The 12,236-nt window shown below is 28.4% G+C and overlaps 1 protein-coding gene across 1 annotated transcript in view; it reads right to left on the bottom strand.

Annotated features, from left to right (window-relative positions):
- Positions 1 to 234: 234 nt before the first annotated feature.
- The window catches only part of LOC103568320 (uncharacterized), a 35,203-nt gene continuing 23,201 nt past the window's right edge, over positions 235 to 12,236 (bottom strand). Inside the window, exons 2-8 of the mRNA XM_008545150.3 lie at positions 9,655 to 10,040; positions 8,289 to 8,711; positions 5,597 to 6,093; positions 3,320 to 3,799; positions 2,070 to 3,248; positions 1,264 to 1,433; positions 235 to 1,192 (exon numbers count right to left, since the gene is read on the bottom strand). Of these exons, the coding sequence (XP_008543372.1) occupies positions 957 to 1,192; positions 1,264 to 1,433; positions 2,070 to 3,248; positions 3,320 to 3,799; positions 5,597 to 6,093; positions 8,289 to 8,711; positions 9,655 to 9,804 (3,135 nt within the window). The 5' untranslated portion in view covers positions 9,805 to 10,040 and the 3' untranslated portion in view covers positions 235 to 956. The remainder of the gene's footprint in view (positions 1,193 to 1,263; positions 1,434 to 2,069; positions 3,249 to 3,319; positions 3,800 to 5,596; positions 6,094 to 8,288; positions 8,712 to 9,654; positions 10,041 to 12,236) is intronic.

The following is a 12,236-nucleotide window of genomic DNA, read 5'->3' as shown; positions in this document are numbered from 1 at the left end:
ATATAAATATATAACTTATATGTATTGTGTTATATAAATTATTGTTAAATACAATCCGAGATAATAAATAATATAATAGAAATTCTATTTCAATAATATCTGTTTTAAAAATAAAAATCTCGGTCATTTTCTTTTAATGAAGTAAAAAATTGTCGATTATGAAATAGTAAACGTCTGTCTCTAAATATAAGTAATGAATAATTGTCTTTTTTTTTTATTATTTTTTTTTTTTATTACTTTAGAAAAAAGCAATGGAGTTAAATAATATATAAATACTTCTAAGTGGGTCATATTCATTAGGGTGTTAAGAATATAATTTATTTGGTTATTGATTGATGGATAATAATTTTTAAATATCTACTTTATATGTACTAGTGATTACTGATGTATTGTTTAGAGAATAATTACTACCGCCATTTTAAAAATTTTAAATGTATTAATTTTTTATACGTAGCAAATTTAATCTATTTACTATATATAATACACATATATATTTGAATATGACCATAAAAAAAATATATCTACACTAAAAAATGTGCCCATTTCTATTAAAAATAAAATAAAAATTATGAAGAAGTTTGATTTTGAAATAAATTTAAAAATTTGTCTATGTATGATGATAATGAAGATGAGTAATGAATTTTAAATTCCATTAATTTGTATATTCAGTATATTAATAAACATTGAGACTGTTATAACACGCGTTTGTAAAAAGTTTAAACGACCAGGAAAAATACCCTGAAAATATTTTATATAGTACGTCATATATGACTTTGACGTTTCTTTTAATCTTCCTCACGTTTAGTTGTAGACAGACATAAAAATATATGTGAGTCCCCCTGCAGGATGTCTGTTAAAAAAAAATCCCCTCTGTACCTATACAGACAATTAGGTATTATGTTAAAAGTTAAAATAAAAAAAGAAAATACTTTGAGGGACAAGTTTTTCGTATCGATTCAAGGCAACGTGTCGTCGAGGATCGTGTCCTGAAGGCACGTCTGCTTTAGAGTAGCCGACTGGTCCTCGAGGCTACGCTTTAGGCCTGCGATCGTGTGCATCAGCATTTGTCTTCGCAGCTGTGTCAGGTGATGCTGAAAATTTTGGTTGTCTTGAGCACTAAGATTTGCTTCTGCTGCTAAACGTTCTTGTCGTAATTGTGCTATTTTTTCTCTCAATGTCCGTCTTGAATCATCTGTAATTTTATTTAATTATAGTAATTTATTATTTTAATTATTGTTTCAAATTATATTTATAAATTAATACCTGTGTCATCAGTCGCAGTATCTCCATCTGAATTTCTCAAAATAACATGCTCGCCTAAAGTCTTTTGTATTCTTCCATATGTTGCACTACCAGCGTAAACTTTTCTCTTTACTGGTTCACTTTGAGGACAATAGTAAGTGCTTTCTTTAATCGGTCCCATATCAATAGATCTATTGAGTAAAAAAAAAAAAATAAATAAATAATAATCTATATTATTAAGAGAATAAGGAAAATTTTATTCCAGCCATATCTATTAGAGTTAGTTAATGCTATTAAATTTGGTATCGTTAAAAAGACCTTGACTTGCATTTGTGTCTTTTCATGGTTTAAACTCTTTTTTATTGCCAAGTATCGAGATAAATCAATTTATCTATATCATTCGATTTACATTTAAATTACGCGGGGAAAAAAGACGATCGTATTTATTTTCTTTAAATAAATTAATATTTTAATTATTTTATCACTGAATATGACTGAATATATACAACTATTATATATATAATTAAAAGAGAATAAGCAAATAGATTAGACGACTAATAGAAAAGAATTGACCATGTGTAGATTTTTTTAAAAATCCCATGATTATACAATCACCGAAATCAATAAGCTTGTGAGTTAATGACGAGATTTGTCTTATTAAATTTCAATGATAATAAAAATAAACAAAAGATTTTGGAGTAAATTTTAGAGTAGATTTTAAAAAACAGTTGAATTCAAATCATATTTAATAAATTTGGCAGTAATTTTCAGACAGTCATGTAGTAACTGTAGGTCGCTCGTTATTATTATTGACGATAAATATTTACCTGAATGTCATCAAAGGTGCTCGTCTCAATTCACATCTATCGTCTGACTCTGAAGAACTTGACGTAAGCGTATCTTCTTTAGTTTGTCTTGGAATTTCATTTTTAATCATAAGACTAGACTTTTTTTGAGCAAGAGATAATGCTTGCTCTCTAGTAAAAGTTTTAGATAATCTACCGTCTTGACTAAACGATCTAATGCCATTCAATTCAATGGCACGCGATCTCGATCTATCTTTTGTCTCTTGTTCCATCATTAAAACGCGATTCTGTACCAAATTACGGCATGGGGAATGTTGTGGTGTCTGGCGTAAGACAACCGGTGAATCGGGGCATTTATCGTGACGATAATGATAATTATCTTTTATTAAATTACCAGAATTACGTTCCATAAAACGATGGATCGGTGAACAAGGCTGATTAAATTGTCTTTTAGGACTAGTGTGTTCAATATCACGTATATTTCCGCTCTGTAGTTCCGGTTGTGAATTACGGCTTTTTAATAATGCCAATTCAATATTTAGTTCGGTATTTTTAATTAATTCTACTCGTTTATTAGCTAACCCGTTGTGAATACGTCGTGACGGCGAAGGCATTATAACAGGTGAAGTATTTCGAGTATTTGTAGCAGTAGTTGTTGTTGTTGTACTGCTGGTATTTTTCATATTTACAAGAATATTTTCAGCTTCAAGTATAAGCTCGCGATATTTTCTATCCGCTTCTCTATCGGCTTCCATAAGCGCAAGTTCTGATGCAAAGGTTGTCATATAAGAATTTCCAGACATACGCTGCTGTTTTAATATATTCCCATTGACATAACTTACAGAGTTTGAGCGGCGCTTTACCACGTCATTATCCATCACACTTGGATGAATAAAGTTACGGCGGTGATCTTCATTCTGCCTCAAGGACGACAAATTATCATTTATGTCGTGATGCTTTCTACGTCTCAAACAAATCGGCGTACCACCGACACTTCGACTCCCTTGATTAAAACCAGAGTTTTTTAGTAACATTCTTTCTACCAGTACCCTGTTTAAATTTGCTGTTGCGTCGTCGCATTTTTCTAATCCAGTTTTTTTACGTTGTGATTGACGTTTTTTACGTTTCTCACTAGACTTATCATCGAATTTTTTGTGCCGAAGACTTTGACGCTTTGAATTATTTCTCATACTTGCGGATCTAAAAAAAATTAAGAGATTATTTTTTTTTTAAAATAATTTTATGGTTGCCATGTTTATTTAAAAACTTACCTATGCTGAATTTCATCTTTAGATTGTCTTTTCAAAAGCGATTCTCTCAGCCGCGTACTGCGACGTGTTAGTTCAGTTGTAAATGTAAAATAAGTACAGTGGCCAGTGTTGGGTAAATGAGCTTCTAAATCCTCAAGATCCAAAAAACTCCCGTTATCAATATAATCAAGTTCATCATTTTCAAGTGGATCATTTTCATCACCGCCATCCTGACCAGTGTCAATGTCCGACGGTGAATGATTGACATAATCCTCGCAATCAGTTGGATCACTGTCTGACAAAATGTCAGTCTCTTTTTCATAAATATAACTCTCGTCAAATTTACCCATCATTTCATTAAGCGTAATGTCATCTTCAGAAGACCGAAAACTCTGTGTCATTGATGATGTTTCTGATGAACTACTGCTATCTCTCCTTAATAATCCGGTTATCTTTGATCTAACATCCATCGCTGGTGAAATCCTCCAGTTTTGATTTATTCTATCAAACAAAAAAAAGTACATTAGTAGATAATAAACTTATTCATTTCATTTTGACTTTTAAAAGTTTGTTTCTTTTTTTTTTAACCAGCGAATAAAAGTCTCTGCGGATAGACTACACAAAAAGAAGTCTCTAGACGTATTGTCAATTGTACTCTGTGATTAAAAGTTTGAAATAAAGTAGAAAAAAAATGTATGTGATGAAATGAAAAAAAAAAATAAACATTTAATTGGTAAACTCTTGAAAGTTTATTCATCTAAATATGATGGGAAAATAAATTGGAAAAGTGTTAATCCATTTTGGGTTAAAAGACGCCATACATTTCTCAAAACTAAATATTTTTTTTTTACTGGAATTAATTAACTATTTTTAAAATATCAATTTGTCTTAATAATTTATTTATTAAAAAATTTTATTCCAGATAAAAAAAACTCATAAAAATTTACTTGTATTTTATAAGACGTAAAATTTAAAAAAAAGACATAAAATTTCAGGAGATTTTAAAAAGTTCAGTTTGAAAATAAGTCATACAATAACTGCTTACACAATCGGTAGCAGAGACAATAGCAATGAGGGAATCGTTATAATCATCACCAGAGAGTAGCTGGTACAACATTGTCGAGTTTTTACAAAAAAGGTGAGTTTTTAATTACATTGAAACTTCTATTCATTTTTGTAATTAATGTATGTAATAAATATTTTACTTGTAAATATTAGACTGAGAAAAAAAATAACTTTTGTAAAAACATTTTTTTTTTCGAGTAATCGATATTAATTATTGTATTATTAATTTCATATTTAGCGCGAAGAATTATTTTTTTGACGGAAAAAAATCAAAATTTATTTACACTACTGCAAAAAGAAAATGAAAATATCTTTAAATAAACTTGGGTTTCTTCGATTAAAAAAATTATTTTGAATATCTTCAAATTTAAGCGCCAAAAATATGTTAGATTTAAAATTTTTAATACCATAATTTCTTGTGGTAAGAATATAGGGGAGAGAGGAGTAAAACGGGGTACTTAAGGAAATACCAAGTTTTCGAGGACTCAAATACCCTAAATCTTATTTTGTTTAATGATATTCAAAGTAAATACAAAAAATTGTCAGGTACCGTTAAAAAAAAACATTTTTCATTTTCGCGGGCAAAATGGGGTATCCCTTAAAAAAGATAAAAAAAAACATTTCTGGATTTTAAATGAATTTAATTAAGTTAAACTTTTTTTGCAAGTAATATACATGAAGATAAACTATATTTTGCATGATTATAAGATACAAAAGAAGAAAAACAAATTTTTAATAGTGTTTATTATAAAACAAAAGTCATTAAGATTTTTCAACTGACATTTGATTTTTGAAAAAGTTTAACAAAAAAAATTAAAAATAATGCTCAATTATATTTACAAAAGTGATTTTGGAATGTTTAAGACCATTTTAAATATAAAATTTTGGGGTTACCCCGTTTTGCCTACCCTACCCCCCTTTGCCGCTCTTCCCTTACAATGATTCAAAAAGATTTTTTTTCTCTCAGTGTATTTAAAAAAAAAAAATCCTTCAGTTTTATTATTTAATTTGTTTATAATATTTATTTTTTTCTGTTTGTATTATGGACCGTCAATGAGTCAGAATATTGTCAATATACTTTTCAATCCATTAAAAAAAAAAAAATTTTTACAGATGTAAATAATTAATTGTGGTATTAATTAACAACCAGTAGTATAATACGTTAGATTTATAGATACAAACTGTTTAAACGTCTGTCAAGCCTCATAAAATCAATGGCATCGATATACTCACGGACTACGCCCTGCGCTGAGGCTCTCCTGTCGGCACTCCCTCTTGGCGTGGCCGTTCCTATGGTTATTAACATTCACATCGCTAGCACTTCCGGAAGACTCAGTGAGCTTAAGACCAGAGCTACTACTGGTCTCGTCAAGGGTTAAACGTGATTTGTTGTAACCATTTGCAATTGTTCCAGTTGTTGCTGTTGTTGTTGTTGTAGCAGTACTGGAACCAGAAGAATTGGCCGAAAGCCATGGGTTTGTTCGAATGCGGGAACGTTGTCGGGGTGATTGAGCTGCGGGCGAAGAAATTAAGGGCGGAGGAATTGACGAGGGCACTGGTAAACTATTACGAGCCGTTACATCGGTTGAATATGACTCGGTCCTTCTGTGCTGCGGTTGCTGATGATGATACTGCTGCTGGTGTTGGTGCAGTTGAAGGGAGTCTCGCTGATGAGTCTGCGAATTCAGCTGACTCTGCTTGTTGACTAGATGGTTAACTGCCTCTGCAGTCTATGATGGAAAAAAATAAGCTTTCAATGTATGAAAGTCATATATTTGTTTTTTTTTTTTTTTCTTAGTAGTTATGTTGCGGAATATTTCTTTCAAGTTGGGTATAATTGTTTTACGAATGTTAATGTCAGTGGGTTAGTCTATTTCAAATTCAACCCTCTTTTTATGTGAACACAGTCGCCTGTCCTTTTACCAGTACGTCGGGTTGCTTTCAATTCGATTTGCATACTAAACGAACCACCCGTCGCTTATTGGACGCTCTGATGCCGAATGAAAAACCGTTAATTCAAACTGACGTCTATTTTACACAGGATCTGTTGTGATGATTAGCGTGTCTTGTCAAACAAAATTTGTTATCAAGTTAAATGTCATGATAAAAATTTCAAACTTTATAAATATATTTTTAAGTTACTGATGGGAATGTATAAAAGTTTGATTTTATTTTAAACTTTTAATTATTCAAAAGTTCGTATTAGATTTTATTTTCATAAAAAAATATAAAAATAAAAATGTGTTACATAATTTAAAAACAACGAATCTAACTTCCGGGTCTGCGTTCATTAGATAAAAAAAAAGACAAACATTTTATCGTGAGATAAGCTTTCAATGTGTGTATGGGCGTGTGTGTTCTTTTTTTACTTTTTTTTTCCAACACTAAAGTTACTTTAAAATGTATGCAAAAATTTACAACGGCGGAAGAAGAGATACGCGAATACACATGGTAGCTTTGACAACACCGGTGTTCTATATGAATAAACTCACCGAGGTGTCTTTGAACCTAACCACCAAGAACAGCTAATCTCAGGTCATGAACTCTTTGGGTAAGGTTCAACGATAATATACATTCGACCGGAGATGCTCTATAACAATCATGATAAACTTTCTCAACTGATAAGATAAAAAATCAAACTTTTGACCCCGTTTGAATAGCTACTGCTCTCGTGTTTAATTAGCACGTAAAAGTATTGATTGCTTTGGGTATTCGGGTTTATTCTATAACTAATACGTAATTCAAATTTTTTTGCTCATTCTTGACCTAAATTTACAGAAGAATATTAAAATTTATTATGATATGAGTAAACATTATTATTATTACGTTATTGGATTTGCAAAGAATTTATTTTCCAATAAATTTTTTAAAAAAATAACAGAAAAAAAACATTTCTTGCCCCAATTAATTTTGTATTATGAATTGAAAATAAAAATTTTCTTAGGAGTAGAAAAAATTTCTTGCCGAAAATAATTTTTTATTAACTTAAGAAAATCTTTTCTCGTCCCAAGAAATTTTTTTGTTTTTTCAATTCATGATGCACGAAATTTCTTGGGGTGAGTAAACCCGTATGAAAAAGGTATATATTGTTAGAAATATATAAAGAAATATATTATAAAAGTATGTGATAAATATATGGCGGCAAAAATATCTATATTGATAAATATATGTTTTTTACATATATTGGATTATGTACTCATAATAATATATTTATTTTTATATGTTTTATATATGGATAGTATATTTATAATTTATAAAATATAATGTAATAGACTATATATATTTACATACATTTAGACTCATATAATTAGTAATTGTCTCTATATAATTGATTATATATAGAAGAATTTATGTTTAAACCTATCCCACATGGAAAAAGATATATCCGGGAATACATGCCGGCAAAATAGCATACATATGACAATACTAGATATAAGTCGGATATATACTATCTTGTCGGGATATATATTTTTTCGTGAGGGTATTGTTCGCGGTATATTAAAATTATATTTTTCCAATATATTAAAAATTATACTTTGCAATATACTAGAAAACATATATGAAAAATATACATGATACTATATATTAATTAATATGCTACTATCAATACAATATATCAATATAAAAAAGATATACGTTAAACATACATCACAAAAGTTATATTGATAAATATATAGTTATTATATTGTAGCAGTATATTTTTTTTCAATATATTATCATATATTAATACGGCAAAAATGTAAAAATTATTATATATATATATATTTATATATATATATATATATATATATATATATATATATATATATATTGTACAATATATCATATTATAATATTCATATATTTTTTTACATGTAAAATTTTTTCATGCGGGAAATTTTTTGCACCAAGAAATACTTTTTTTTGTGAATAATTATTATATTACCTTAAAGGGAATAGTAGTTTTTAATTCTCTGATGAGTTTGTTCTCTCGTGTCATGTTAATGTTACCATTCACCCTGACATTCTCAACGCACTCGTCAATCTGGGTCTCATTTACCGGACCGTTGACCATTATACTGGCAGTATCACCTGGTCGCTTGTTAACGCGACCTCCTTTGTTACTTTGAAAGTAATGCGTCCCCGTCCTGATATTTATATAATACTCTGGTGGATAACTGGCTCCTGGCGATGTTCCGTCTGTCGAATACCCGGTACTATAAGCACTTTCGGGTGATGATAAATTAACACTTCCGGTTCCACCTGAAGTTCCAGACGAGTTTGTTGTTGCACCTACGTACGTTGTCGTTGAACCGTTCTTCAAAATAATATTGTCTACGTTTTTTACTGGTGAGTTAAGTGGGTAAACCTTTGAACAATAAAATAATAAATAAAACAAATTTATATACAAGGTAAAAGTACCGGCTTTCGATACTTAATATTTTATTTTAACATATGAGGAATAAAAAAAAGTATTTTTACGGTAATAAGTATAATTACAATATCTTTAAATATGATAGAAGTATCATTATATTTTTGCATCTTGTATAAATTACATTATAAAAATTTTTGAAGTGTCTATATAACCGGTAATTCTACTCCATTAAATTTATAATTATAAATAATTAATAAAAATTTTACTGGGAAGTTTTTTTAGTAGATAAAAATAATGTATTTTTTAAGATGAGATAGACGAATAAATGGAGTTGATATAGATAAAAAAGTTAAAGTTGGATATAGATAACAAGTGTCTTTCAAAATCAGTGTAAAGAAACTGAAAATGGTAAAGAGAGAAGTCTATAATTCGATGGCTAGCCGATAAAAATAAACGAGTGATTTTGTGACTTGAAAAAGAGATACGAGAGTTACTTCAAATAGAAAAATACGTCTGATTTTTATTTTAATCTAAAGTATATTTTTTTTTCATTGATCTAAAGTCTACCTTTATAGATTACGGTTGCTTTTATATACTATATATTATAAATATATATATGTATATTGTTCGTTAGTTTGTCAAATAATTTCTTATTGATCTCTGCGTACTGTTAAGAGGATGAGGATTAAATATGGCTCATAAATATCATGGCGTTCTGGTAAACCAGGGTTTTATTAAAGGCGAGGGTAAGTGTTGAATATTAAAGAGCCTCCTGCGACTAAATATTTGAAAACAATATGTCTCACCACAGGAGATAACAATATTTATATTAATATATTTATGATGATGGTTTTTAAAATTAATTGTCATGTTTATTTAAGATTATTAATTATAGCTAACATTTAAAATTTTATTTATTATATAAAAATTTAAATACCTGATGAAGTCCTGGCGATCGATTATTACTATGACTACCTGGTGAGTTGCAATTTGAATCAAAACCTTTTTCACCTTTCTTTCTATCTTTTTTTTTCTTTGGTCGCACAATATGCGCCTCCATCCACGTACGCAACTTCGTACCGAACATGATTACGCCCACGACTAACTATTATTATCAGCTTTGCCGATTTATATTGTCGTCTTTATATTCAAATTTATTCAATTTTATTACTTATAAATAATTAAATTTAATTTAATATTTAAATTAATATTATTTTTTAAAATATAAATTTACTTTATAGAATTATATTAAAAATTTTTATAATATCTTTGACGTGATTCGTATTTTTTTCCACCAAATTTCCCTTTTTTCCTCCCGCCCATCTGTAACAAAAAAAAATATTTTGTTAATATATAAAATATATAAAAATAAGATGTAATAATTTATTTTCTCTGAGTTAAAAAAAAAAAAAAAATAATAAAAAAAAATTGGAAAGTTAAAGAAGATTGAAATCTAGTAGAAAGCTTTCAGTAAAATTTCTCAACAATGAACGTACAGAGGTATTAGGAACTTTACCGTCTCTACTCTCGACTTGTTCAACTTGTAATATATATATATATATATATGTATAATAACATTTAGTTGTGGGGGCGACTGACTTTTCTGCAAACGGAACTAGGGTTGAGAAGTTATAATGCGTGGATCATCGAGATGAGGGTGTACTCGTAGTACTTTCGATTTCTGACATGAGTCAAACTTTACTTCAAATATAACATTCTAAAAATATATGTATATATTTTTTTATGTGAAAAATTTTTTCATATTAATAAATGTGAAACTCATGTAAAAATTTTCTTGTTAATTCAATAGGTTTAAATAAATAATTGGTTTTTTTTTATATAGAGTACGAATTAATAAAGGATCAATATTTAAGTGATATTATTAACGGTTCACATTTATATATATATTTAATTATTTGAGTAATGATAAGTGACATCTTTATACTCCATTAAATTTTATGTAATAGTAAGTTAACTATTTTTATAATTGTAATAATTAATATCATTATTATAATTAAAAAATATTTAATATTTGATCAGAAATTACCGATTATGAGAATACGCTCAAAATTGTATAAGCCACGAAAAAAAATAATAATGAATTTCAAGAGAAAAAAAAATTATTAAGTTTAGGAAAAAAAATAATAATGAATTTCAAGAGAAAAAAAAATTATTAAGTTTAGGAAATATTAATTCAAAATTAAAACAGTATTATGTGATATAGATTAAATTTAAATGAACTTTTAAATATTAAATTATAAATTTAATTTTTACTGACAATTTTAAACACAACTCCATTTAACTTAATTTGAATCAGTTGAGTTTTATAAAATCATAACTAACTAGATAAAAGTCTAAGTTTAAATTAAAGCTACACAAAATTCGTTAATACTTGATAGTTTATAAAAGGTCAAACTATAAATATTTAATAAATATTTTCAATTAAATATCTTAGTTAATTAGCGTACAATTTATTTTATAAATTAATTAAGAATCATACTTTATTGTGCACTCGCTTCACAAATAAGAGATTAAATATAATTTTATAAATTCTCTATACATGAGAATTATCATGCGTATTAATTTCCTGAATACAAACCAGATGTTGAAAAAAAAAAAAAAAAAAAAAGTAATTTATATTTCACGTGGACTTGATGCTTTTAATTATCTTTCTGCGCATTTTCGAACTGTTGCGTCTCTATTGCTTTGGGGATAAATTTATCGGTTCATTCATGTAGATATATATTTTTGACACGCACCCTCAGAATTAATTATCTTTATTATTATTCTAATATTTTTCAAATAAAACATCGAAGCAAACAACCCACGTGCCATATATAAATTAAACAATTAAAAACAAATTACTATATTGTACATATATGATATATATTATTAAAGAGGCATAATATGTACATTATTTGTAACATTGAATATACAATAAAATTTGTATTTTCCGGTTAAATATAATTAATACACGAGAGCGATTTAATGCTGGTTTTACTCTGTTATTATACACATTCCGCTCTGGCATTGTACCATATATATGTATATACATTTACAACATTCATCCATTTATCCATATTATTTACAGATACCCTTGATGAGAGTAACATATAAGCACGTACATAAAGAGTAGTGTGTATTATATGTGCGAATATGAAGTCTGTTTCAGAGTATCGCATCATATAATATGGAGTGTATGAGAGTGTGTAGAGTCCTTGGTGCATTATAACCAACGAAGGGTTCAGTTCTGTGGTCGTTGGAACCACATACCCTCCCAGGAAATGTACACTCCACCCTCGTATAGAGTTAGTGCAAAGTGACATCATGTATATACATGATGTAACAGACGACACGAGCTGGTGCATCGAGAGAATTGGGGGACAAGTCAAAGCCTTGTTAGTGTCTGGTGCTACCTGACAAACGTCTCCCTAACAATAAAGGGTTATCATCACCCTGTTTGGTCAATTTAATTTATTGTAAGTCTGTGGTCAATCCATTATTTGTTTGTTTTTTTGT

Source organism: Microplitis demolitor, chromosome 4, assembly GCF_026212275.2.
Source record: "Microplitis demolitor isolate Queensland-Clemson2020A chromosome 4, iyMicDemo2.1a, whole genome shotgun sequence".
NCBI classification, from domain to species: Eukaryota; Metazoa; Arthropoda; class Insecta; order Hymenoptera; family Braconidae; genus Microplitis; species Microplitis demolitor.
This window is presented reverse-complemented; position numbering and strand designations above follow the sequence as displayed.